The sequence below is a fragment of the Diabrotica virgifera genome, chromosome 10 (genome assembly GCF_917563875.1).
Source record: "Diabrotica virgifera virgifera chromosome 10, PGI_DIABVI_V3a".
NCBI lineage: Eukaryota > Metazoa > Arthropoda > Insecta > Coleoptera > Chrysomelidae > Diabrotica > Diabrotica virgifera.
Genome location: NC_065452.1, coordinates 99647979 through 99673698, shown reverse-complemented (window position 1 = coordinate 99673698; position 25720 = coordinate 99647979). Strand labels below are relative to the sequence as shown.

General features: G+C 34.9%; 2 protein-coding genes and 1 long non-coding RNA gene across 3 annotated transcripts; 1 reads left to right on the top strand and 2 right to left on the bottom strand.

The window, feature by feature from the left end:
- Positions 1 to 1359: 1359 nt before the first annotated feature.
- On the bottom strand, positions 1360 to 22088 carry LOC126893126 (uncharacterized). The gene is made up of 2 exons (XM_050663074.1): positions 21611 to 22088; positions 1360 to 1460 (listed from the first exon to the last, which is right to left on the bottom strand). The coding sequence occupies exons 1-2, from the start codon at positions 22086 to 22088 to the stop codon at positions 1360 to 1362; spliced, it is 579 nt and encodes a 192-aa protein (XP_050519031.1).
- Positions 22088 to 22870, bottom strand: LOC126893125 (uncharacterized). Its single transcript, XM_050663073.1, has one exon. The coding sequence runs from the start codon at positions 22868 to 22870 to the stop codon at positions 22088 to 22090; it is 783 nt and encodes a 260-aa protein (XP_050519030.1).
- Positions 22871 to 24386: 1516 nt separating this feature from the next.
- LOC114333927 (uncharacterized) lies at positions 24387 to 25307 on the top strand. The gene is made up of 2 exons (XR_003653033.1): positions 24387 to 24438; positions 24907 to 25307. It is a non-coding gene; the product is annotated as an uncharacterized LOC114333927 (long non-coding RNA).
- The last annotated feature ends 413 nt before the right edge of the window (positions 25308 to 25720 follow it).

Genomic DNA, 25720 nt, shown 5'->3' with positions numbered 1-25720 from the left:
ATTTGCAGATGATGTTGACATAATCGCAAGATCAAGAAGAGAAATGATAGAGGCATTCAATCAAATAGAACGAGCTGCACAAAATAGTGGCCTTAAAATCAACCAGAACAAAACAAAATATATGCAGGTAAGTAAAAACACAGAAATAAGGCAGCCACAAAATATAACAATAGGAGAATAAAACATTGAGGGGGTAAAAAACTTTACATACTTGGGATCCCTAGTCACATTTGATAATAACGTAGCAGAGGAAGTGAAGAGGCGAATATTTATTGCTAATAAAAGTTACCATGGCTTAATTCGGCAACTAAGATCAGATAACGTCGCAAGGAAAACAAAATGCCAAATATAAAAAACCCCGGTACTCACATAGGGCTCAGAAACCTGGACACTCATTAAAAGAGAGGAAATATTGCTAGCCACCTTTGAAAGAAAAATCTTGCGACACATATATAAGGGCACAAAAGAAAATGGAATTTGGCGAAGAAGGTACAACTTTGAACTCTACGAAATATACCAAGATCCGGATATCATAATATTCATTAAAATAGGACGGCTGCGTTGGATGGGACATGTAGAAAGAATGGAAGAAGGCGAAATATCAAACAAAATATTCAAACAAATGCCAGTAGGAAAAAGAACAAGAGGAAGACCGAAGCTGAGATATTTAGAACAAATAGAAAATGATATAAAAACCTTAAAAATAAAAAACTGGAGAAAAAAAGCACGAAACAGATCAGAGTGGAGAAGAATCCTGGAACAGGCCAAGACCCAGAAAGGGCTGTCGAGCCAATGATGATGATGACTTATTTAATTATGTAACATGTAAATACAAAAGAAACCAATAAAATTAAGGAAAACAAACATGTTTAAAGGGTTTTTAAAGAAATCTTATATCTTCTTTTGTGTTTTCCTTTGACAACGATGTTTTGCAGATATATCTCTCCAATACTATGTAATTTGATACCTACAAGAAGAATACAAAAAACAATGTTATTTGTAAACGAAATATTCTTGTTATCCTTACAGTGCCGGTTTAACCTAACTTCGGGCCCTGGGCACTAGAGATTTAGGGGCCCCCTTCATTGTTATTCGTTGTCAATTTTTTTAACAAAAAAACACATGCATTATCCTGCATTAACTATAAACGTTTACTGTAAAACCCATACATTATTAAAAATTTTTAAAAAGATTTTTAAAACAAACGAGAAAAATAGCAAACGTAAAAAATATTACAAAAATACATTTGAACATATAAAAAAACAGAAAGTTCTACAGAACAACACATGACAAACAAAAAAACATATTCTAAAAACGATATAGAACAAAAATTAGCTCACTTTTTTTCTTGACTAGGCATTAGCAAACTGCCATATTAATACTATCAAAATTCAGTTGCTCCACTTCTTCATCTTTTATAATACGATAGTGATAATGCGTCGTTTTCTTGACCCTTTGACCTTTAATATATTATGTTATGTATCGTTATTCTTTGTAAACCCAAAAAAGACCGCTCGCCTGACGCATTAGAAATTGGTATCGTCAAATAAACTTGCACTAAAGTTAAAAATTAACAAAAGTTGGATGACATCCTGGATGACACCAAATTTTCAAATGTTTATTCAAATTTTGGCATAACGTTATAAAATGAATAATTTCATTATGCAAGTTTTCTTTGGTTTCATCAACATTTTTTTATATTCCTCGCATAAAATATTAATTCACTTTTTGACTTCTTCTTTATTTAGCGTAGAAAACATCTAAAAGCTGATTAACATTTTTGTAGCATTATATTCTCTTTAAAAGATCTTAAGAAATATTGGGGCATAAAACATTAAATAGGTACTTCAATTCTGAATATGTATCCCTTGTCCCTTTAAAATTGTTTCACTTTCAACTGCTTCATCGAAAAATGTTTTTTTCTTTGTTTTTTGAAGGCCAAATCTATAGAATATGTTTGAGATAATTGCCTTCACAAAAAAATATTTTTGACTTCTAGTTCAATTTCGCTTAATTTATTTCTTACATCTCCAACAATGCTCAAATGTCATTAATTCTACTCCAATTGACACGTTAAAGGCCACAGTTTCTAACGTTTTGCTTGTTGCATTCACTCGTTTTAAAATCCTAGGCCAAATAGAGTATCCAAGTTAACCTGTCTCAAAGGTATCCATTTTATTATGCAGTGCCTTGGCTTCACTTCTAACTTCTGATTTTTTGTTTCTATTATTACTTAACTGGAAAAATAGGTTTGATGGATGCGTAGTTTTTAAGTAAAGCATTTACAGCGTCAAAAGTTCCTACATGTTTTGTTTTCATCGCTTCCAGGAATTCATTGCAAGTTTGGTAAGACAGATAGCTAACTGAACCTTTTTCTTTATTCGCATTCCGCTGTAAATGCTGAGTTGTCAAAAGCAAAGTATATAAGACAATTTAAGTAATTTCCCTTATGACGACTCGTTAAATTCTCATGGGATCAACGAAGAGCTAGTCCTTGAGAAGTAAGTAATTTAATGGTGACAACAACTCTTCTTATGACCTTCAATCAATAGTCAGCTTTGCGTTTTACTTGCTTTTTCAAGCCAGCGTCTCTAATTTAACTGATGATCCATCTAACTCCAACTGATGATCTTGTTATTAATGTAACCATAGAGTTCAGATGAAATTTACTTTCTTCGTGAGATTTGAGTAAATTATTCAAATATTTCCAGTGGGTAAAACATATCCAAAATCAGTTAAACTATTTATTTTAATTGAAAATAATTTGCACGGGTAACAATAAACAGCTTTAACATTTCTCTTTGCCTCCATTGGGTTTTACTCTATAAGAGTTGCTTTCATTTAATCTTCTATAATAAGCTTTGTGTTAGGAATAAATTGATCTCTGGCAGATGAAAATTTTCATAAGAAAAATTCATTTAAAGTGCATCTCGAAGAGATGGAAAATGAAAAATTTATAACTCAGGAACAACTGACGGAAATGAGTTCAATTTTTATACTCTGGGGTTTTGGAGGTATGTAGTTGAATAGGAATTTCATCTAGGCGATGGACTCCAAGGTACCAGGTGCTCAGGGAGGAACACGTCGCCTGGAGTTTTATGTTATAATCAAAATCAATCAATAACCATTACTCGGGGGTTTTGGTGATCGCTGAGCACGAATTTCATGCCGGCAAAGGTCTCCGTAGTACCCTGGTGCCCATGGTGCAACTCGTCGCCTGGGGTTTTATGATATAGTCATTTAAAATCAGTCAACAACCGTTACTCGGCGGGTTTTGGTGGTCGCTGAGCACGAATTTCATGACGGCGATGGTCTCCGTGGTACCTGGTGCTCATGGTGGAACTCGTCGCCTGAAGTGTTCTGTTATAATCATTCAAAATCAGTCAATAAAAATTTCTCGGAGGTTTTGGGGGTCACTGACCACGAATTTAATGACGGGGATAGTCTCCGAGGTATCTAATATGCAGGGTGGAAGTCGAAGCCTGTAGTTTTATTATTATTCCTCGCCTGGTCAATAACCATTACTCGGGGGTTTTGGGGGACGCTGAATATGAATTTTTCATTAGTAAACTATGTATTGAATGATCTGAACGATTATAACATAAAACTCCAGGCAACGACTTCCACCCTGGGCATCGGGTACCTCGGAGACTATCGCCGTCATGAAATTCGTAGTCAGCGACCCCCAAAATACCCGAGTAATGGTTATTGACTGATTTTGAATAATTATAACAGAAAATTCCAGATCACGAGTTCCACGATGGGCACCAGGTACCTTGGAGACCATCGCCGTCAGGGAATTCGTACTCTGCGACCACCAAAACCCGCCGAGAAATGGTTATTGACTGAGATTGAATAATTACAACATAAAACCCCAGGCGATGAGTTCCACCATGGGCACCAGGTACCACGGAAACCTTTGCCGGCATGAAATTCGTGCTCAACACCCCCGAGTAATGGTTATTGATTGATTTTGAATATAACATAAAACTCCACGAGACGAGTTCCACCCTGGGCACCAGGTACCTTGGAGTCCATCGCCGAAATGAAATTCGTATTCAACGACCTCCAAAACCCCCAAGTATAAAAATTGAACTCATTTTCGTCAGTATTCCCTGAGTTATAAATTTTTCATTTCGAATCTCTTCGAGGTGCACTTTGAATGCATTTTTCTTATGGAAATTTTCATCTGCCGGAGATCAATTTAGTTCACAAACTTTCCTGACACTTTCCTAAATCGAATGCAAAAAGAAATGCGTCCAATTGTATTGATCTTCTTAATAAAAAAAACTTTGTGGTACTTATTCGCGTTTTTTGTACTTTGAAATAAATTTAATCCTTGAGCTGGTTTTGCGTTCAGGACTGTTTGAGGCTTAAGTATACCTTTTTCATACATATAGTAGTAGTTAAACTGAACCACTTCTTTGAAAGCCCGGAAGAGCTCGTTTGTTTAATTGTGAAGATGCTGTTTTCTCTTAAAAGATAATTAAAATAATAATATTAAAACGAAAGAGCCGTGAAACGTTCTCGTATTGGAGGGGTTATTTATGGTCAGTCGGACTTTTTGAACACAACTGAAGATATATGGACAGCTTAACTTCGAGCTTATGAAAAATTATAAACATATAGTACACAAAAATCTTTCAATTAAAGTGTGGAAGATCCCTTTGTGTATAATCTACAAATGTTGAGATTTTATAAGAATGTACATCGAGAGCCTATATTAAGAGAAGTATTTGAGAAGGGGTGAAAATAGAAACAAAAATCTCCCTTGTTCGTAGATATTTTTTAAAACCAAGAGATATACTAAAAATAGGTATGTGATCGATACACAGTGCTAATGTTCATAGACAAATCGCAAAGATGGACACTGAGTTTTTTAATACACGGTCACAAAAGCCCGTCTATTCCTCAAAAGCTACTAGAAAAAGCTCGCCTATCATCTCACATTGAAATGAATTGTTCCTATTTACTACATTAAACCCGTTGTGTAGCTCTCGTGACGGATCTATCGTTCTTTTATTAGACCCCAACAATGTGAAAAGAACCGTCGAAAGAACACCAGTAATGAAAATAATATGTATCGCAATATATAACTATACTATCTTGTACCTTTTCCTATATGAAGGAAAACGGAATGTGATTGCATATTGTAGAATCCTTTTCGTTTTCTATTTCATCGTCTCTATGCCTTGTAAATGGTAGAAGGCAGAGATGTAGGATGTTAACAGAAAACGGTTCTAATAAGGAAGGTTTCTAGATTTAAATTAGTGTATATTATTTTTAATAATGTATTCTATATCTGAGACCTTCCTGCTTTCTTTAATATATGTCGCTGCAGCGTCCTTAGAGGGGTTTCAATCTATCCTTGAAATTTCCCTTAAATATGCAATTTGGATTGGTTTTGGTTCAGAGGCGAGCAAGCATCTGTACTGACGACGGTGATACCAGAAACAGCGGTGTCTGCAGATTATGCTTTGCCGCTGAATCGAAATAAAAAATAAATTGCCTTTCACTTCACAGATAACTATACCTCTGAAAATGTGGATGTCTTCACATATCTGGGCACAGAAATCAATCGAAAAAATTCCTTCCGTAAGTAGCGAAATTAATGTACGTATTTCCAGTGGAAATCGTGCATATTATGCTAATAAAGGATTGATGATATCGAAATTATTAGACAAAAAGAACCAAAATCGCTATCTACAGAACATTGATTAGACCCGTAGTACCTATGGTTCTGAAACCTGGGCAGTGGCAGAAAAAGATGAAGCTCAACTCAGGACATTGGAGAAAAAAATACTGAGAAAAGTTGGTAGGTACCTATATGGTCAGGTGCAAGAGGAAGACGGCACATGGAAAATCAAGAGAAACGACGAGGTTAATGAATTGAATAGAGGTTGTGATATTGCAATATTTGTGAAAATTCAAAGACTATCATGGCTGGGACTTGTGTAAAGACAAGAAGATGCAAGAAAAATAGCAAAAAAAATATTACGATGGAAGCCGATAGGAAGACGAAAAAAGGAAAGCCCAGACCGAGTGATGGTTGGATGACGTGGGAGACGACCTAAAAACCATGAATATAAGACAATGGAGGAGAAGGACGCAAGAGAGATCTGAATGAAAGGACATAGCCAGACAAGACTCATCCAATGTTATGATGCCAGAAGAAGAACAAAGTGAAGTATAGACAGGGCCGTAAGTACGATGTTGGGGGCCAAGGGGCAAACCTGATCTGGGGCCCCCTAGCGGGGGTCTCGAGGGTTTACCGCCCAGCAAAAGGGGAGCTAAACCCCATCTCTCATCTTGAATTATCTGGAAAACCTTTTACGAATTGACTGCGTTGTTTTGAAGATCTTGTTCGTTTGCATTCAAAATAAAATCAGGTTGAACAATTCGGTACGTATCTAACACCACTTTTATTCCTGGAAAGCGAGTGTCTAGCTGATGGAATAATGTGTCGAGTAAAACACGGTTATTCTAAAGCATGACTTGGGATCTTGAAGTCTTCGCACAGTTCATCGAAACGTTTTTTCGTTTTCTGCATTATTTTTGGAGCGAACCCTACTGGTATTCCCCAACGTTAGCATATATTTGAAGCCTCTTCAAAAAAGATTTCAAATTGCCCTCTCATTTCAGTTAGTTTTAAGAGGCTCTCTTCAAGTAAACTGTAAGCTGTTACATGGTCCAAAGATTTTGATTGTAGTGTTTTCGAGACTGTGTTGGAGGATTTCAAGGATTTTATTTTGCACAACTAGTAAAAAAACAAATTTGAATGATTCTATTTTCTTTTTTTTAGTAGTGTTGCGTCGTCTCTTTCATTTCTTTTGTTACTAAACTTTGTTTTTTAACCAAGAAGAGTAAACTAAAAAGACAGATTCACACCCAAGAAAGTCACTAGAAATATCACCAAATACATCTTCTTTTTTGGTTGATCATATCGACCTTTGACGGTAATCCATGAATATTATATTATACTAATACGTCGCTAAATAGTTCCAAAAACAACTGTTTTTATGTACAAACAGACTAGAAATCTAAAAATTAAAGGAATACCGCAGAAAATACAAAAAATCGTTGAAGACTTAACCTATGAAATGCCAATAGGGTCAAAATTTTATAAATGTCATTAATGTCAAAAGGACACCGCACACATCTTATGGAAAATATAATGTCACTCAAATTCAATAAAATTTATGTGAATAGATTCGTTTTAAATTAACAGTCAATTCTTATCATTGCGCCAACTCTGTATTTTCAATAATAAGAGCAGGAATTGATATAAATAACTCTGAAATCAAATGGGTACATACATAAGTTAGAGAGAGAAAAAATATTTTAAAATACCCAAATTATCGGTACTTCATAAATCAGCGGATTAGTTTCACTAATCCGCTTAGGCCCAGCGGGGCTTAAGCTATTTTGAATAGCACCGAGAGCAATAGTGATTGTAACTGACAACTGACACATTTATAGATTCCAAAAATGTGATTTCGATAAACTTTAATTGCAATTTGCGCCGTACTTAATCATAATTAAGAGTTGGCGCAATGATAAGAATTGACCGTTAATTTAAAACGAATCTATTCATATAAATTTTATTGAATTTGAGTGACATTATATTTTCCATAAGATGTGTGCGGTGTCCTTTGATAACAGAGTAAACTTGACTGAAGTTGGACCCATTACAAACAAGCTTTACGGCACGGGAGATTTGAACTACTCCTCTTGGTTTAAAAATAGACTACAGTTAGAACTAGACTTGAAAGGCACTTCAAAACATCGCAAAATGTGTGTTTCAATGTATTGACTGCATCAAATCTTCCAGCCCAGCGTGTTGGATTGAGAGGTTTTAGTTTTAGAGTCACTTTCGAGGAACATCTTTCAGATTGGTATGAGAACTTCAGTATCTCTCAATGAACGATACGGTTCGTTCGAAGTTGTAAAGATATGAAGATATGAAGGTTTATTTAGAGAAAATGCAGAAAGAGGTAAACCGGATTCCTAAAAAAAGCCAGAAAATTGAAAAGGCGAAAGAAAAATTCGAGAATCCGTTAAAATTCGATATGAAAAAGTGGAAGAAAAATTGAAGGAGATAGGAAAATGACAAAAAGAGGAGGCCGTCGAGAAATAATTATTGTATACAGCTCTAATGAGATATCCAATTTGGCGGAGTTATTAGAAAACGACATCCGGTACCTTTTATTAAAATCTTAAAAAACAAATTCCAACATAATATGCAGAACTTCGAAGACTGCAAAGATATTATAAGAAGCCATCCAAAAGACGGAGCTGCTTTGCAGGTGAAATATGTTAAAATCGACTATTGAAGTTGTTAGAATAATTAATATGCCGTGTAGGTACTTATTACAATCGGACAACTTCAAGTAGAACTAGACTGAAAGTACTTTTAAAAGTTTATTTGACCTCGTTACAATCTATGCACGGCCAAACAAACGAGGGCCCGTGCGGGGGCCCTGGGGCCCCGGGGCACTGCCCCATTTGCCCCAATGGTAGTTACGGTCCTGAGTATAGAATTCGTTGATTCAAACAAACTTAAGTGAAAAAAAGTAAAACAGATGAATAAAATAATTCACAAAACTCAAAATACAATAGGATAAAACGCTAGGTAGTAACATAGTAGCACAAAAATAAAAAGGTAAGACCCATATACAGAACTTACCAAAAATATTTTAACAATCTCAACTTTAAAATTAAAGAATGCTGGTACCGTCTAAAATATCGGCAACATCGCTTGACAGACTTACTCTTCAACCTCTTAGCCATCAGAGCAGTCACATGATTTTTGCATCTTACCATTTACCAACTTTTTTTAATTAAAACTGGTATTCCCTCTCACTGTACCGTTAGTCTGTGAAAATAACAGCAATATAATTGTTCAATAGATATCTAGCTCACCCACGTCTAACAATTCATTAACATTTTTTTTATTTCTCAGCGTTTATTAGTACTCCCGTTAAATAAAAATATGCACATTTTACAATAACAAACATAAAAGAGAAATTAAGTTGGTAGGTAATCAATATTTTGTGATTTTTATAATGCGTTTTGCATAACGTTATAAGAATACCTAGATATATGGATATCCGGAGAAAGAAACTTAGTTAACATACATTAATATAATTAATTATATTACAGTAATTTTAGAATTTTACAATAAATATTGCTTAATTCTTCTTAGTCTTCTATCGTCCATTTTTGGACACAGGTCTCCCCCGACTCCTTACATCAATCTGTATCCTGAGTATACTTCCAATTTGTTCCAAGTTATTTTTTTGATGTCATCTACTACACACCCCATATTAGTGATGTTGAAAAAGTAAGTATTCGTTACAAAGTACTCGTTACTTAGGAATACCAAACGTAACGATTACTATACGAAGAGGCAAATCGTTACTTTGATTACTCTGATTACTTCGTACCAATCGTATCAGAGCGAGTAACGACTATTGTATCTACAACCTGTACACTTTATTACTTTCTACCAATCGTATCCCAGCGAGTAACGGACCGGACCCGTATTTTACGAGTGTTATCGAATATCGTTATCGGTTTGAAGCGTTTTAAGGGTGTGAGGGTGAGGAGAAGATAGAAGATGAAACAGAGGGAGGTATAATATGGTATACGTAAAATATGTAATGTATGTCACTAACAAAGATCGAATGCGAGAACCCTATATTTTTATCTAGATCTATATCTATACCTATACAAAATACCTACCTACTGAGAAATACGATTCTCGATATGATTACCGGTACTCAAATACAAAAGTAACAAAAGTAATCATAGTAATCAAAGTAACGAATACTGTAAATGATTACTTTATACAAAAGTCACGATTTGTAACGAATACTCGAAAGTAACTATAATCAACATCACTACCCCATATGCGGTCTTCCTCTTGGTCGTCTACCCTCTAATGTCTCCAAATTGTGACGTTCCAACGTTGGTCTTTTTGTATAACAGTGTGGCCTGCGAAGGTCCATTTGGGTTTGGCAATTTATTTTGTTGCGATATCTTTAACTTTTGTTTTTGATTTTACTTAGTCGTTTCTTTTTCTGAGAGTCGTATACCTAACTATGCCCTTTCCATTGCTCTTTATGTTGAGGCTAGTTTGTTCATATTTGCCTTGGTCATGATAGGAAGGATGCACTGGTTGAACACTCTGTCAATAGTGTTAATACTTTTCGAGTTATTTGAGAGCAAAAAAGAAAACATATTTTTGGACTGTTTTTTCGCAAATTACTCAAAAATTAAATATTTTATCGAAAAAAATATTCTTAGAAAAAATATACCTAGCCTATAAAAGAAAGTGAAAAAAAATTGTGTATGCACGAAGTCTGTAGACCCAGTAGAAGCAGAGTTGTAGCTAATGAAAAGTAGGTTCTTCTTCGTCAAATTCCAAATTGAATATTTTAACGTGAAATAACCAAAAAAGGAGTACTTTTCGGGAAAAACTCATTACAAATTTTTTAAAGTGTTAAAAAAGGGTTTATTTTTGTTTAAAAAAAAATTCTAACATTAAAATTAAGTGAGTTACGCTCAAAATATTGTTGGCCCCTTTTTTTTTGGTAAAAAGAATCTCGAAAATCACCCCCTAATTAGCATTCGAAATAAAATTAATCGTTACCGCTTCACAAGTTACTTTGCTTATCTATTCTTTATAATATGATCTGCAAGTTCCATCGGTTTAAAGTGCTTATTTTTGAAAAGGCTGTAGTTAAAGTAACAATAATATACGTTTACTCAAATCAATTAATAGTTATTAAAATAATTTACAATTTCAGTTTACTTACAATAAAATAAACGTAAAAAAGTCTTGAAAGCATAAACATGCTTGTTGACTTAATCTGTCTAATATTGAGAAGTTTATGTTTATTGTTTTTTTTACAAATCATTATTTTATTTTTACAGTTTCTAATCTAAGTTCTATATTTTTTTTGTCTAGTATAATTTAACATTTATTAAATTGTTACACAATTCCCTTTTTTGTCTTACCAAGCAGTAAGTATGTTTGATATTTTTAAAATTTATAAGCAATTGATTGTATATTCTTGGAGAAAAAAATAATTGACCGTTGCATGATTGTTTTTAAAGTGTGAAGACATTCGACATTCAATTTTCTTCTTGTTTCATAATTTGACACTTTTACTTTAAGAGAAATATTTTATCTGTATAAATATTTTTAAGTAGCTCTAAGCAGTACAATTGCCGAACATCAAGAACCTGAGTTTCATGAAAAAGTTGGTCTGAGAGATATGTTGAACCAACAAAATGACTTGAACGAGTCACTAATCACGAGTGTGAGCAAATTTTGAACAGCCATAGCATAGCCAATTTTTGTCTAACAGGAAAATAAAAAATTCAAAATATTCAGAAAAGCAAAACGTACATTTTATTACTCTTTGAGATTTTTCGTATTACTAATGATTTTTAAGTTATTTGGAAAGAAATGTAATTTTTTTCAAAACTAAAAAAATACTTTAGAACCAAAAGGAGCACTTTGAACAAATGAAACTTACAGATCATATAAAAAATACATAAGTAAAGTAACCTGTGAAGCGGTAACGATTAATTTTATTTGGGATGCTAACTAGGGGGTGATTTTTGCGATTCTTCTTACCAAAATATAAAATATATTTTCTACGTCGTAGTACAAAACTCACTAGACTCTACGACTTGGTGATACTCCTCCATAGATCCCTACCGAAGGGCGTTGACGCCTAAGGACAGTATATATATATATATATATATATATATATATATATATATATATATATATATAAGGGACCAACAATATTTTGACCGTAACTAACTTACTTTTAATGTTAAAAGGTTTTTTAAAAAACAAAAATAAACCATTTTTTCAATCACTTTAAAAAAGTTGTAATGAGTTTTCCCCGAAAAGTGCTGTTTTTTTGGTTATTTCACGTTGAAGTATTCGATTTGGAATTTAACGAATAAAAACCTACTTTTCATAAGCTACAACTCCACTTTTACTGGGTATGCAGACTTCATGCATACACCATTTTTTTCACTTTTTATAAGCTATATTTTTGCTAAGAATATTTTTTTTGATAAAATACTTATTTTTTGAGTTATTTGCGAAAAACCGTCTAAAACATGGTTTTTTTTATTAAAAATGAATTTATTCACTCGCAAATAACTCGAATAGTATTGACTTAGTGAAAACACTCTATAGAACAAAAGTTACTTAGAATTAGTCATTTTTTCTAAATCCGGACTTATTTTGAATGTATATTTTTTCACTCCTAAGGAGGGGATGTAGAATTGTAAACTCTTTCTTATATAATAATAGACAATTTCAACTACATATTCATAAATTTTCATCCTTCCTTTATTTTTTTTGGGTCAGATTGTTCTTTTGATCGGGCTATCCTGATTATGTGGAGGATCTGATTCGAAATTATGTACTCGCTAAATCCTTTCGGATTTTCTCTTAAAAACTAGTAATTTAATTAATCCCAGTAATGAGAAATGAAATATTGGCATAAATAGTAACCGGATGGCAGAGTGATGCACTACCAACACCGTTTTAATTTGTTAATTGACAAGAGACATCTTACTATTTTACCGCCTCTCATAAAACAGGAATGTGTAAATAACTACTAAATAGATTTGAAAGTATTTGTTTGTTTGGTTGTGCAAGTAATTAGATAAATTAACTAATTAGGTCATAAAATTAAAGTATACTGCGATCCGATATTTATAGTTCTTTAGCAGGAAAATTCCAATAAAGGTAAATATCTTCGTAGAAATTACGCTCTCTTCGTATGGTAAATGTCAGATTTTATTGGTTTCTATTTAACTGAATTTATAGTCCAGAGAAATAAGGATTTCCTCAGGACACTCAAATATCCAGGTAGCTGACTACTTATAACTTAGTAGTTATACTTAACTTAGTTATTGTAGACCTATAGGAAGTAAACCTACCTGTTTCCTGCCTAGAGTTCGCGTCGGTTTTTTAATTATTAACAATTTAGTGCAAAAAACGCGATTTTTTTTTATTTTTTGCACCACATTAAAAAGCTAAATAGTTGACATAAAATTACAAAATTTGATTTTTTTAGAACATTGAAAAAGCTTCAAAATGCCGATTTTTTAATGTTAAAAAGTCAATTTGGTGCTTCTCGAATTACAAAATAAATGAAAATCGATATTTGTTAATAACTTTTTGTATTTTGATACTTAACAAATCCTCAAAATTTGAGGCCGATCCGTTAATTAGTTTAAAAGATATTCCATTTGTTTATCCCAGAGACCTTTGTTCTGCAATAACATAAGACAGAAAATAATGAATATAGGGAATTCTGCATATGCCAAATGAAAGTATAAGAATGATAGTATCAAAATGTATTAAAAAAAGCTAAAAAGTTTAATTAAAATAGTCAAAAATCTTAATGCCAAATTTTTGAAATTTTGTGGTTTATAAATATTTAGAATAACTTTTAAAACATTGTCCGTAAAAACGATATTTTTATACATTCGAAAAACTAGTATTTTAACACGAATTTTCAAATAAAAAAATTTAGCCTGAGTTCATTTGGGACAAAGTGAGTCATGTGTTTTTTTTCAATTCACAGCTAATTTGTTTATAATAATTAAGGAATCTCATTGATGCTATTTTAAAGAATGGGATTTGCATTTTTTGTTAAAAAATTTGCACAAAGATTGTACCTTCCCAGCACACTCTACGAATTTTTAAAAATGTAGTTCAAACGGTTACTAGGGGGAACCTACAAATCCACCTAGTTAAAATACCGAAAAAGCAATTTGAAACTAATACAATGTTCTGTATCGCCGGATCAACTCAATGGATTTTGATCTTTCTTTTCTTAATTTGTATGTAATTTCTACGTACATTGCAAATATGCAATTTGTTTATAAATTTAATAATTAGTAATTAACTATTTAGATGGAAAATAAGCCACAATTAAATTGAAAATCGGGTGTCGTTGTCAAAATACAAAATAATACTCTAAACAGTTAATTATAAAAATGCCACAAGGAAATAGCTTCAGAACAATATTAATAATTAATAAACAGTCTAATTTGTTTAAACAATTCTTGAAAAAATAATTTTTTTCCAAAAATCTATTGATTTTTGTATATTTAATTATATATTTAATTAAGTATCATTAATGATCATAGAAAAAGTTAAAGTACACTTTAATAAATAAATTATTTTTATTAGATAATTATTGTATGAAGATAATTTATTTATTAAAATATACCTTAAGTTTTTCCATGATTAATAATGATAGTATGATTAAAAACATGGATTTTTTGGAAAAAATTATTTTTTCAAAAATTATTCAAACAAGTTAAGCTGTTTATTAATTAATAAATGTCTAGAAAAATTGCATATTTGTAATGTACAGAAAAATTACTTACAAATTAAAAAAATGCAAGATCAAAATCTATTCAGCAGATCCCGAGATATAGAAAATGAAAATATTTTAAGTTGTTGTTCTAAATCTATTTCCTTTATAAAAATAATTTTAGTAACGTTTCGACACCCAAATCGGTTATAAAATAACTGTGGTTATAAAATAAAAACTTTATCATTAAGCCGAAATGTTACTTGCAAAGAGATTTTCTTCCACAAAAGAATTGCGCAGATTAATTATTTATGATTTAATCGTCAGTGTTTGTCAAGATGGCGTGATATTAGTTCATGTTCATATAGATGGATTTTGGATTTGTTGGTGTCCTTTAAAAATTAACGGATATTTTGAAGGTACGTACATATTATTAAATAAAAGTAAATTGAGTAATTTATGATGTAATAATAATATTGTTGTGTATCCGAATGGTTATAAAAGAAACATAATAATATCTTTATATGTTTTTTAGGTATAATGATGAACAACTCTGAAAGAAAGGAGCTTATTATTATAACTGGGAAATAAGCCATAATTTAAAGCTGGGACAGAATGATATAATATATAGATTCAGAACAATATTAAGAAAGGAGCTATTAACCAACTGCGGGGCCTTCCAGAAATGGTAGAACTTTATACATGTAAGTACCTTCCTAAAAATATGTATACTTATGTATCAACTATAATAGGTTTCTTGAATATATCGTCTTCTATAAAAACATACAATACAATACTATATCAAACATGACGGGTACAAGGCTGAGGATGTTTTCTGTTCATTTATTTGTGATAAAGAAATCAGTTAGCCTATAAGAAATTTTATTGTCGAAAACTGTGAATTAGTTAATATGTATTAAATGAATTCCCGTAATAAAATTTCTTAATGATTAGGTATGATGTCTGTTTTAGATTATAAAAATAAAGAAAATTACATATTATTGTCTGCTTCAATGATTTACATTGGTTGTATTTTCCCTCTTGTTTTAGCTAAACAATATTTATTGTGTGACTTAATATTATACAGATAAATAATTAATATTTCATTAACAAAAAGAAAAAAATTACCAAAGATGTGTAGGTTAAATAATGCCATGTTTGCAATAAATAAGATTGATTATTATTAGTATTAATAGTTCTTATGTGGGGCCGTGTATTTGTTTTTTTTTGTATTTCCTAAATTTGTCAAAATAAATATCTATATTTTTATAAACTTTTTCTACGCGAACTCCGCGCCGTGTGAGCGCCGCTCGTTCGTGGCGCGGTTAATGTTCGTTAAAATTTTTCATTTTGACGAACCTTCCGCGATCCAGAGGAAACTTACGAACAATTAGGAATTGTAGATAATTAGTATTAAATGTGGGTGCCTACATTGGATCCGTTTTTCTCCGATCAGATCAGATCCGATATCGGCCGACGTCGGGAGTAGCTTCTCCTATTCTCATTGAGAAGTGTTTGGTTTCATTTCGAGTTGCAAGTTGGTTGCAAGTTGGTTGCAAGTTGGTTGCAAGTTGGTTGTAAGTTGGTTGTAAGTTGGTTGCAAGTTGGTTGCAAGTTGGTTGCAAGTTGGGGGTTGCAAACTAACATGTTTAAATATATTTAATGTCATCATCTCATTTTCCTTTTCCACGGTAAACATCAATAAGTTTGATATTTCCTTCCGACCACTCCATTACTAACTAATATTCAACTCAGGCGCCCCAAAACCAACAAACCACTCGCAAACCCGTCCAAACACGTATTGCGAACCATCAAAGCATTTGTTGAAAAGCCGAAGTTAGATCGTGGTGCGCCGTGTGCGAGCCGTTTGTGTGCCACTTGAAAACACGTACTAACCGCTTAACGCACACATTTATTTGCAAAAATACGTCAAAAAATTACCTATTTATTTTATTACAATAAAATGAACTACGAACAAGACTATTATCACTAGATATAATCTAAAGTAATAAAACGCATATTTTATTAGAAAAATATAAAATAGCAAATACCCTCATGCGCTCACCCGAGTTAACTTGGTCGTAACTTTTTACATAAAAAATACTACAATAAAAGAAGAAAATCGCAATTATTCAAGTATAATCATGTTAAATATTGTTAACAGTGTGTTACACTCTAAGACAAGTGGTTACACACAGAGGTACGTCCCAGTCAGGGCAGAAAGTGACGTCAGCAAAATATAATTCTACTCATCGTGATCCCACCCCAGTCGGCAGTCGATCGTAGAAAGTTTAAAATTAGAAACGAGAAAACAAGTGGGCACGGGTGCCCATATAAGAATTTTTAGGGGCGGCCAGACGTGAAGATGTGGCAGATTACATTTCTTATACTTTGGAAAACCATATATAGTTTAAAGCACCCGAAAGCTAGGGAGGGGGCCACGGGCCCCCCTGCCCATAGGTATGGACGCCCATGCCAGTGGGGATACCGTTATTTAGCGCTAGAGGAGTTAAAACGCGTAGGCGCCTTATATATAGTACAAATATTTTAAACACGAGTTAACTCGGTTAAGCGAAAATAGAAACGTACTTTAAAACCGAGTTAACTCGGGTAAGCACGTTAAGCGGCTAATCTAACAAATATGTTGCGCGCGAGCGGCTCGCACACCGAGCAGAGCGCATATGTATACCCGCCTTAACGATTTTGTTTTAGTGAATTGTTGATATACAAAATGCTATTAACAAAAGAAGGAAAAATTGACCAAGTTGGATTTGCCTCTCCATCCTTTTATTGTTGTGTAGAAGCAGTGGTTTAAGAGTGAAGAAAATATTTGTATGTAATAATAACGTTTTATACCTTGTTTTTATTAATAAATAATGATTTTACCTTAACACAATGATTTATTTCGCCGTATGTAATATCACTTTATTTTCAAGAAATATTAACTTAACTCTAAATATACGTTTATATCTGCGAAATATATTTCTTAACATTAAATACATTAATTATTAATATTAAGATACTAATATTCCTTACTAAGAAATATTATTGCTCTAAAAGAATAGTTTTGTAATGTCAAGAAAATAATATATTCGTATGACTAATAAAATCATTTAACATCAAGTGTAATTTCTTTGTGATAAATGGGTTTGAAGTTTGCCAGAAAGTGATACATATTTCAATCATGTTTAATATATATTTCTTTTGGCTATAGTAAAATTTATTTGAAATATTTTAGAAAATTATATATTACATACAAAGATATATTTCTTAGTCAATATTCCAAGTCGATCTTTCTTAAATAATATAAATAAAGTTTCTTTATGCCAAGAATTTTTTTCTCTCGGTGTAGTTCATTCGATTACATGAAATCAACCCCAACTCAAGAATATCCGCCACAAAAGTTTTAATTTGCTTTTTTAGTTTTTGAACTCGTGCATTTGTCGGCTCCCAGCTCCCCCTTCACTTACCATGACTAGTCACCATTTGAACTACAGTTTTTAAAATTCGACTAAAATACCAGCTTTTCGAATATGTAAAATGATTTTTTCTACGGACGATATTTTTAAAGTTATTCTAAATGTTTATAAACTAAAAAATTTCAAATATTTGACATTAGGATTTTTGACTATATTAGATAATTTTCTCTCTCTCTCTCTCTCTTTCTCTCTCTCTCTCTCTCTCTCTCTCTCTCTCTCTCTCTCTCTCTAAATAATTAGAAATTTAAAAAAAATTTAATAAGGTCTCTAGGAAAAACAAATAAAATAACTTTTAAACTAATTAATAGATCGCTCTCAAATTTTGACGGTTTGTTAAGTACAGTACCCCAATATCCAACTTTGGGTGAAACACTAAAGTTATAAATAAGTTTTAGTAAAAGTTATTAACAAATAACGATTTTCATTTATTTTGTAGGTTGCGAAGCAACAAATTTACTTTTTAACTGTCAAAAATCGGCATTTTGAAGGTTTTTCAATGTTTTAAGAAATTAAATTTTGTAATTTTATGTCAACTATTTAGCTTATCAATGGGGTGCAAAAAGTCGAAAAAACGCATTTTTGGCACTAAATTGTTAATAATTAAAAACGGACGCGAACTTTAGGCAGGAAACAGGTAGGTTTTCTTCCTTTAGGTCTACAATAACTAAAAAGTAGTCAGCTACCTGGATATTTAAGTGTCCCGAATATGATATATTTCTTGCCTATTTCCTTAGCCAAGCCGCACACCAAAGAAACATGAAACGAAAAACATGAAACATGAAACGAAAAACATGTTTCATGAAAAGAAAACACTGCTAAAAACATCTCAAAGTCCGCCTACTAATGAAACGAGTGTGATTCATACTCATGACACATTTTTATTTTCGAAGAGTCTCATAAATGGCCGGATATATATTTGTTTAGCAGTGGTTTATTTCCATGAAACGTAATTTACGTTTCATGTTTCTTTGATGTGCGGCCGGGCTTAGAGTTGTGGCCGGTTTGCGGGCTGCAAAGTAGTCGGGGCACACTTTAAACTATTTTATTTGTTTATTTACAACAAACTACATACATAAAACAAGTAAGAAAAATTATGACAGTTGTATTCTAAGTTTCTAAAATCTTCTGACAGACGTCCGTCAATCCGTCTCCTCTTCTTTCCCCAGCCAGTCAACACATATGTGGTCGTAGGCTAACTGTCAATCTGCCACAGGGCTCCCCTCCAGTGAAGAACCTACTGGTTTCGAACGGCAATGTTGACCGTGTTACTCATCAGACGGTTGGCATATACATGTTCTTCCTGCACCTGTTGGGCCGCTGGAATATATGCTGGCTTGAGTCGGTCCATGGAAATTCTCTGAGGAACATTTTTGACATCTACAGTTAGAAACTTGTCACTTCGTTCCAACACTCTGAACGGGTCGGTATAGTGAGGTGTAAGCGGAGGCTTTACTTTATCAGTCCGCACAAACACATGACTCGTAGTCTGCAGATCCGGATGGACAAAGGCAGTGCGGACTGAGTGGTTGCTCGTCGGTATAGGCCGCAATGCTCCCATGGTCTGACGTAGTCGTTGGACAAAACTATGCTCGTCGGGTGTAGCAGCACTAGGGACAAGCAGCTGTCCAGGGAGACATATTGGTTTACCATACACTAACTCGGAGGCTGTACACGCAATGTCCTGTTTGAAAGTGTTTCGAAGGCTTAGCATGACCAGAGGGAGGGCGTCAACCCACGATACTGTGTCCGCGGCGATGAGAGCAGCCTTAAGGGTTCGGTGGAAACGTTCAATACATCCATTTGACTGTGGGTGGTAGGCAGTGGTTTTAATATGTTGTACACCTAGTAATCTATTGAGCTGGCGAAATAAGTGGCTCTCAAATTGCCTACCTCGATCCGTTGTTATGGTTGCTGGCACACCAAACCGAGATATCCATCCCTCAAGGAGCTTCTGCGCAACATCTTCGGCTGTAATTTCCGAGATAGGTATGGCCTCGGGCCATCTTGTGAAACGATCGATGATTGTGAGCAGGTATCGAAAGTTCTGATTTGTTGGAAGTGGGCCCACAATGTCGACATGTATGTGTGCGAATCGATCGTCTGGCATTCCTATAGGTGTCACAGGTGTAACAGTGTGACGTCCAATTTTGGCACGTTGACATTGGATGCACTCTCGTGACCACTGCTTGACTTGGCGATTCATGTTATGCCACACAAAGCGTTCGGCAATCATTCGTAATGTAGCAGCATGTCCTGGGTGGGACTGCGTGTGGAACTTCAGGAAAACGTCTCTCTGGAACACAGCTGGCACATAAACTCGTATACGACCATCTTGGACTGAACAATAAATAGGTCGTTGGCTATCTGGTAGAACTATTCGCTGAAGTTGTAAGGAGCTAGCAGGATCGTTCAGAGTTTGTTGGAGAGTCTCATCTGTAGTCTGAGCTTCGGATAGCCGGTTATAGTCAATCGTAATGGGTGTTGTGACAGCGTCTACTTCGGGTCGTGAGAGACAATCGGCAACGATATTGGCTGCACCCTGAATATGTCGAATGTCGGTCGAGAATTGTCCAATAAATTCTAGTTGGCGTATCTGTCGTGGGGACTGCCGCTCATGTCGCTGTTGGAAGGCAAACGTTAAAGGCTTGTGGTCAGTATAAATGGTAAACGGCATGCCCTCAAGAAAATGGCGGAAGTGATGTATGCCACTGAATATGGCCAGCAGCTCTCGGTCATAAGTGCTATAGTTTCGCTCCGTCTTAGAAAGCTTTCTAGAGAAGAAAGCGATGGGTTGTAGATGTTCACCTATAAGCTGTTGCAAAACACCGCCGATGGCAACATCTGAGGCATCAACTGACATGTTCAATTGGGCATTCGGTGCTGGGAAAACCAATTCAGTCGACGCGGCCAAGAGTTCTTTGACTTTGGAGAAAGCTGCTGCAGCTGCTGGTGTTAATGTCAGTTCTTGCTTCTTTTTCTTTTGCTGAGACAGTAAGTCGGTTAATGGCATTAGTTCATTCGCAGCATTTGGTAACCAACGTCTGTAGAAATTGAGCATACCCATAAACCTTCGTAGCTGTCGATAGGTCGTAGGTTGTGGAAAGTTGCGAATTGCGCCTACTTTAGCCGGCAATGGACGAACGCCAGTTGGGGAGACCGTGGCACCCAGGAAGTTTACTTCACTTTCACGGAATTTTGATTTATCCTTATTGATTTGAAGTACATTTGCTTCCAGAATCCTAAGTACTGATGCCAGGTGTTTCTCATGCTCGGTATCAGTCTCCGAGGCAACCAAAATATCGTCGATGTATACATACACATATGGGCATTCTCGAAAAAGGTGATCGAGGTACCTCTGGAACGTCTGGGCAGCATTTCGCAAACCGAATGGCATTCGGAGAAACTCGTAAAGTCCAAAGGGGGTTATTACAGCCGTCTTTTGTACATCCTTCGGGTGGACTGGAATTTGGTAAAAAGCACGTACCAAATCAATACAAGAGAAAATTCTCTTTCCATGTAGCTGGTTAGCAAAATCCTGGATGTGCGGTATTGGGTAGCGATCTGGTTTGGTCATGGCATTTAGACGGCGAAAATCTCCACAGGCTCGCCATCGTCCATTGGACTTCTTAACCAAGTGAAGCGGACTAGCCCAAGATGACTTTGATGGTCGGATAATGCCTGCCTGCATCAGCTCATTGAATTCTGCTCGTGCAGCTTGAAAACGATCTGGTGGAAGTCTTCGTGGTTTAGAAAATACTGGTGTACCTCGAGTCTCAATATAGTGCTGGACCCTTTCAGTATCCTCTGGTATAGTGGCTGCCGGACGATCGTAAGGATGGGCAGTGGATAGGCCTACTTCTGATACTTTAACACGACGAGACACACAGGTAATACTGCTTGACATATTTGAGCTTACTAGTCGTTTGTTTCTCATGTCAACACTAATGCCATAATGTGTAAGAAAATCGGCTCCTAGTATGGGTGTGGTGACATCTGCGACTACAAAAGTCCATGTTACAGGTTGGTCTAGACCAAGGTTTAATGAAAGTTGTCTCTGCCCATACGTTTGGATGCACGATCCGGTGGCAGAATATAGGCATACAGTGCTGGGCCGAGTCGCAGTGCAGATTTTACGTGGAAGCACACTCAGGTCTGCCCCTGTATCAATAAGGAACTGAAGTTGGAGAACACTATCGGTAATGAAGAGGCGGCGTGGTATGTGAGGGGCTGCAGTTGCCGCCATTACTGCGCCCTTTCGTCGTTTTTTGTAAAACTGCAGGGTGGTCTACATTTCTTTGCTTGTGCACCAAATCTTCGATGGTAGTAACACTGCTCGTCAGATGATGACTTGGCACTCTTGACCATTTGAATCTGTTGCCGTTCTTCAGCTACAGCTAATCTGTTGGATAAAGCGCTCACTTGGTCATTCAATGCAGCCACTGCTTTGTCTAAGATAGGGCTTTCGGTAACAGCCATGACTGGAAAATTGGAACATCGGAGGTACTTATCGGCTTTCTTAGCAAGCTCTTCTAGATCTCCATCAAGAACAGATATAACACTTCGAACCGAAGGTGGTAGGCGGTCCAACCAAAAATTTTTTAGAACTTGTGTACTAATGCTATCCGTGGCCAGAGCTTGCATTCTGTGGAGTAGTTGAGTGGGTTTTAAGTCACCCAGAGTGAGCTCCATTAATCTGTGGATCCTGTCATCTGAGCTAATGCCATACCTTTCGAGAAGGCGAGCTTTCAGTTGTGTATAGGCATTGCCAGCAGTTGGATTCTTTACAATATCCGCCACTTCTATTAGTATGTCACTGTTTAAACTAGCAACAGTATGATCGAATTTGCAGTTGTCAGATGTTATTTTGGCTTGTCGGAACTGCGCCTCCAGCCGAAGAAACCATAGTTCTGGTTCATTGCGCCAAAACTCTGGAGCTTTTATGCCTACCCGTGCAATTATTGGGTGATCATTGCCTTCGTATGGTGTAGCATTATCGTTTGGCATTGTTTGGTCGTTATCTGTCATAATGTCGTCTTTAAATCCTTGTACTTACAGTCTTTTTCTCGGGGTCACCAATGTGGCCGGTTTGCGGGCTGCAAAGTAGTCGGGGCACACTTTAAACTATTTTATTTGTTTATTTACAACAAACTACATACATAAAACAAGTAAGAAAAATTATGACAGTTGTATTCTAAGTTTCTAAAATCTTCTGACAGACGTCCGTCAATCCGTCTCCTCTTCTTTCCCCAGCCAGTCAACACATATGTGGTCGTAGGCTAACTGTCAATCTGCCACAGAGTATTAATTATAGTAATCGTTTCATACATATTATTACATTTTTACCTTCAGAACTGATTTATATTGATTAAAATGAATGTTCATAAAAACAGCTCTACTTAATACCAATTAATAATTCAATTATGTATGTATGTGGGCAAACATAACTCAATCTCACATAAGTTTAAAAAAACTATATTATGTAACATTGTGTGATAGTCTGTGTAAATGCTAGGTAACATTGGGTTGCAATATTATAATATGATATTAACAAGAAATAAATGTTAATGTGCCTAGTAAAATATGAAATACAGTACGTACAATATAAATACCGTTACACGTTATAGCACATGATGGCACATGATACCAACACGAAATATTTAAGTGGTAGGTCTGGTCCTTTTTTAGGCTATGGTCTCCAATAAATGCCGTAGGTTGCGTACAGCGGCATGCCTACAGCGTCATGTGGAAAATTTTTTCATTTTCGTTATTTTTAATAAACTTTTGAGTCGCAAAAACTATCTTACAACCGAAAATAGATACAAAAGAGTAATTCTAAAACAAATTCAAATTACGGGGTGAATTGTAGTGACCACCGACTTAGCCGATGGTTTCCAATAGATTCCGCAGGCTGCGTACAGCGTATATTGGAGACCACCGTCTAAGATGCCGCCTAAGGGTAAGAACAGAACAAGTGGGTCGCGGTGGAGGTGGAGGTCGCGGTCGATGTCGATATCTATGTAAAACAAACACATTGTACTGAATGAAAGAGAAGAGAGCAGGTAAGTCGCGGTGGAGTGTAGCTTGCAAACCCGCTACTTTGTAGAATTTATTTTAATGAGACTCACTCTGCATTTAGAGGTCCTCTCAGGTAGCTGTTGATTTTCATTTTTAGCAAATATTTATTAGTCGGTCCATTCATATTCTTTTTGTGCACCCTGTATATACATTTTCAGTTCTATAATGGAATTAGTGATGCCTCATTTAAATTAGAAAAGTTGTTTCCATCATCTCGAATAATATTTATTGAGAAAATATTATTGTCGTTTTAATTTTAAACCGTTTAATTAAATATTTCCAGTTTTCGTTCTTTCTAAATATTTTATTCCGAAGCAAAATTATTTATCAAGCCATTAATTTTTTGTAATTTTAAAACGTTCAACTTTGTCAATTTCAATAAGAGTGTCTCTTTCGTTATCAGCTAATACTGACCTTCAATTAATTTCTTCTTTCATAAATACCATGATGGTGCCTTTCTGGTTCATTTCTATATTCTTCTCCAAGTAGGTAGCATCGAGCAACTACATACCTAATTGGTAAGTTGTTTTTGTGGTTTTATCGTTTACTTTTCCGACCATATCTTTTATTAATTGACTAACTCGAATTTGCAGAATGTATTTATATTTTTACCTATTTGTATTGTAAATTTGATTCATCCAACAAGAAAATAATTTTGGCGTATTTATTTATGTATTTTCCGTGAATGCTAATTCATTAGCATCAGCAGTTGTGTTAAATATTAATTATTTTCAAGTTTAATTTAGTACATTAATTTTATAGAAATATGAGGGATTAAATTAATTTATTTTTATTCATTTATTTTATTGTATTTTGTAATTGGGGTGTTAAAATTAAAATATTTGGGGTCTACTGTTTGATTTAGAAGTCACCTCTAAGATTTGCTGTGCTGCTGGTGGGGAATATTAGGGTTTTGTTGACTTGGGTGGTAGGAGCCCTTCATAGATTTATGCTGCGGGTTATCTACATCTTGATTTCTCTTCTAGGCACCCAGGAGAAGGGCGTGGCCCTAGCTTTACATCGTCTGTTTTGGCCCTGACAATAGAATGCTCTCCAGGAAGCAAATCACATCGTAAATGGTAAATAGCAGTTCCCCAAGACCGTCACCCATGGGTTCGACGAACAGTTAGACAGCTCCGGAGGCAACCACCGAACCACCAGTACATCAAACTACCACCTGACGCCTCCCGAAGAAGATCTGGAGCTGTAGATAACCTAGGACAGCACCGGAAGAAGCCTTCACACCACAAGCTAAGTCTTTAATTTAATCTTATATTTGCCTGTCAGCAGAGACAGTTTTTTTTATATAAAATAACTTCACAATGAATATGATGTAGATCCTGAATTATAACCAATGAAATGAGAAAATAAAGCATTTATACCGAAATTCATTCCTTTTACTGATAGTGTACCGTATGCCTGGAGAATGCAGAGGAGTAGAGTACAAGGAACCACATAAAGTCTCATGCTCGCCGCGTTGGTGTTGGTGATGTTATGTCGAATTTGTTTCTTGGTCCAATGTTGACATTTGGAGATAGGTTCGATATATCATTGTCAATATGAACACGACAGGAGGTTTAGCGCGATGCCATCTAGGAAGTTGACATCGATGCTTTTGAAAATAAAATGATTTTGTTTTACATGGATGTCTACTGCGCGGCCTACAAGGATGCTTTCCTGTAATTGATCCATTGTTCGAAGGCAAGTTGTTATTACCTGAGCTATCTGATTTGATACTTTTTATATAATCCCTTTTTTGTATTTAGTTTATTTTTGAATTTCTAAAGTAATTAAATTCAG

Excerpts from the sequence above, each read along its gene's own strand:
- LOC126893126 (XM_050663074.1), bottom strand. The coding sequence starts at position 22,088 with ATGGCGGCAACTGCAGCCCCTCACATACCACGCCGCCTCTTCATTACC. Across the intron at positions 1,461-21,610 it reads GCACTATATTGAGACTCGAG|GTCAAAGGGTCAAGAAAACG; the intron begins GTACACCAGTAT and ends AATATATTAAAG.
- LOC126893125 (XM_050663073.1), bottom strand. The coding sequence starts at position 22,870 with ATGACAGATAACGACCAAACAATGCCAAACGATAATGCTACACCATAC.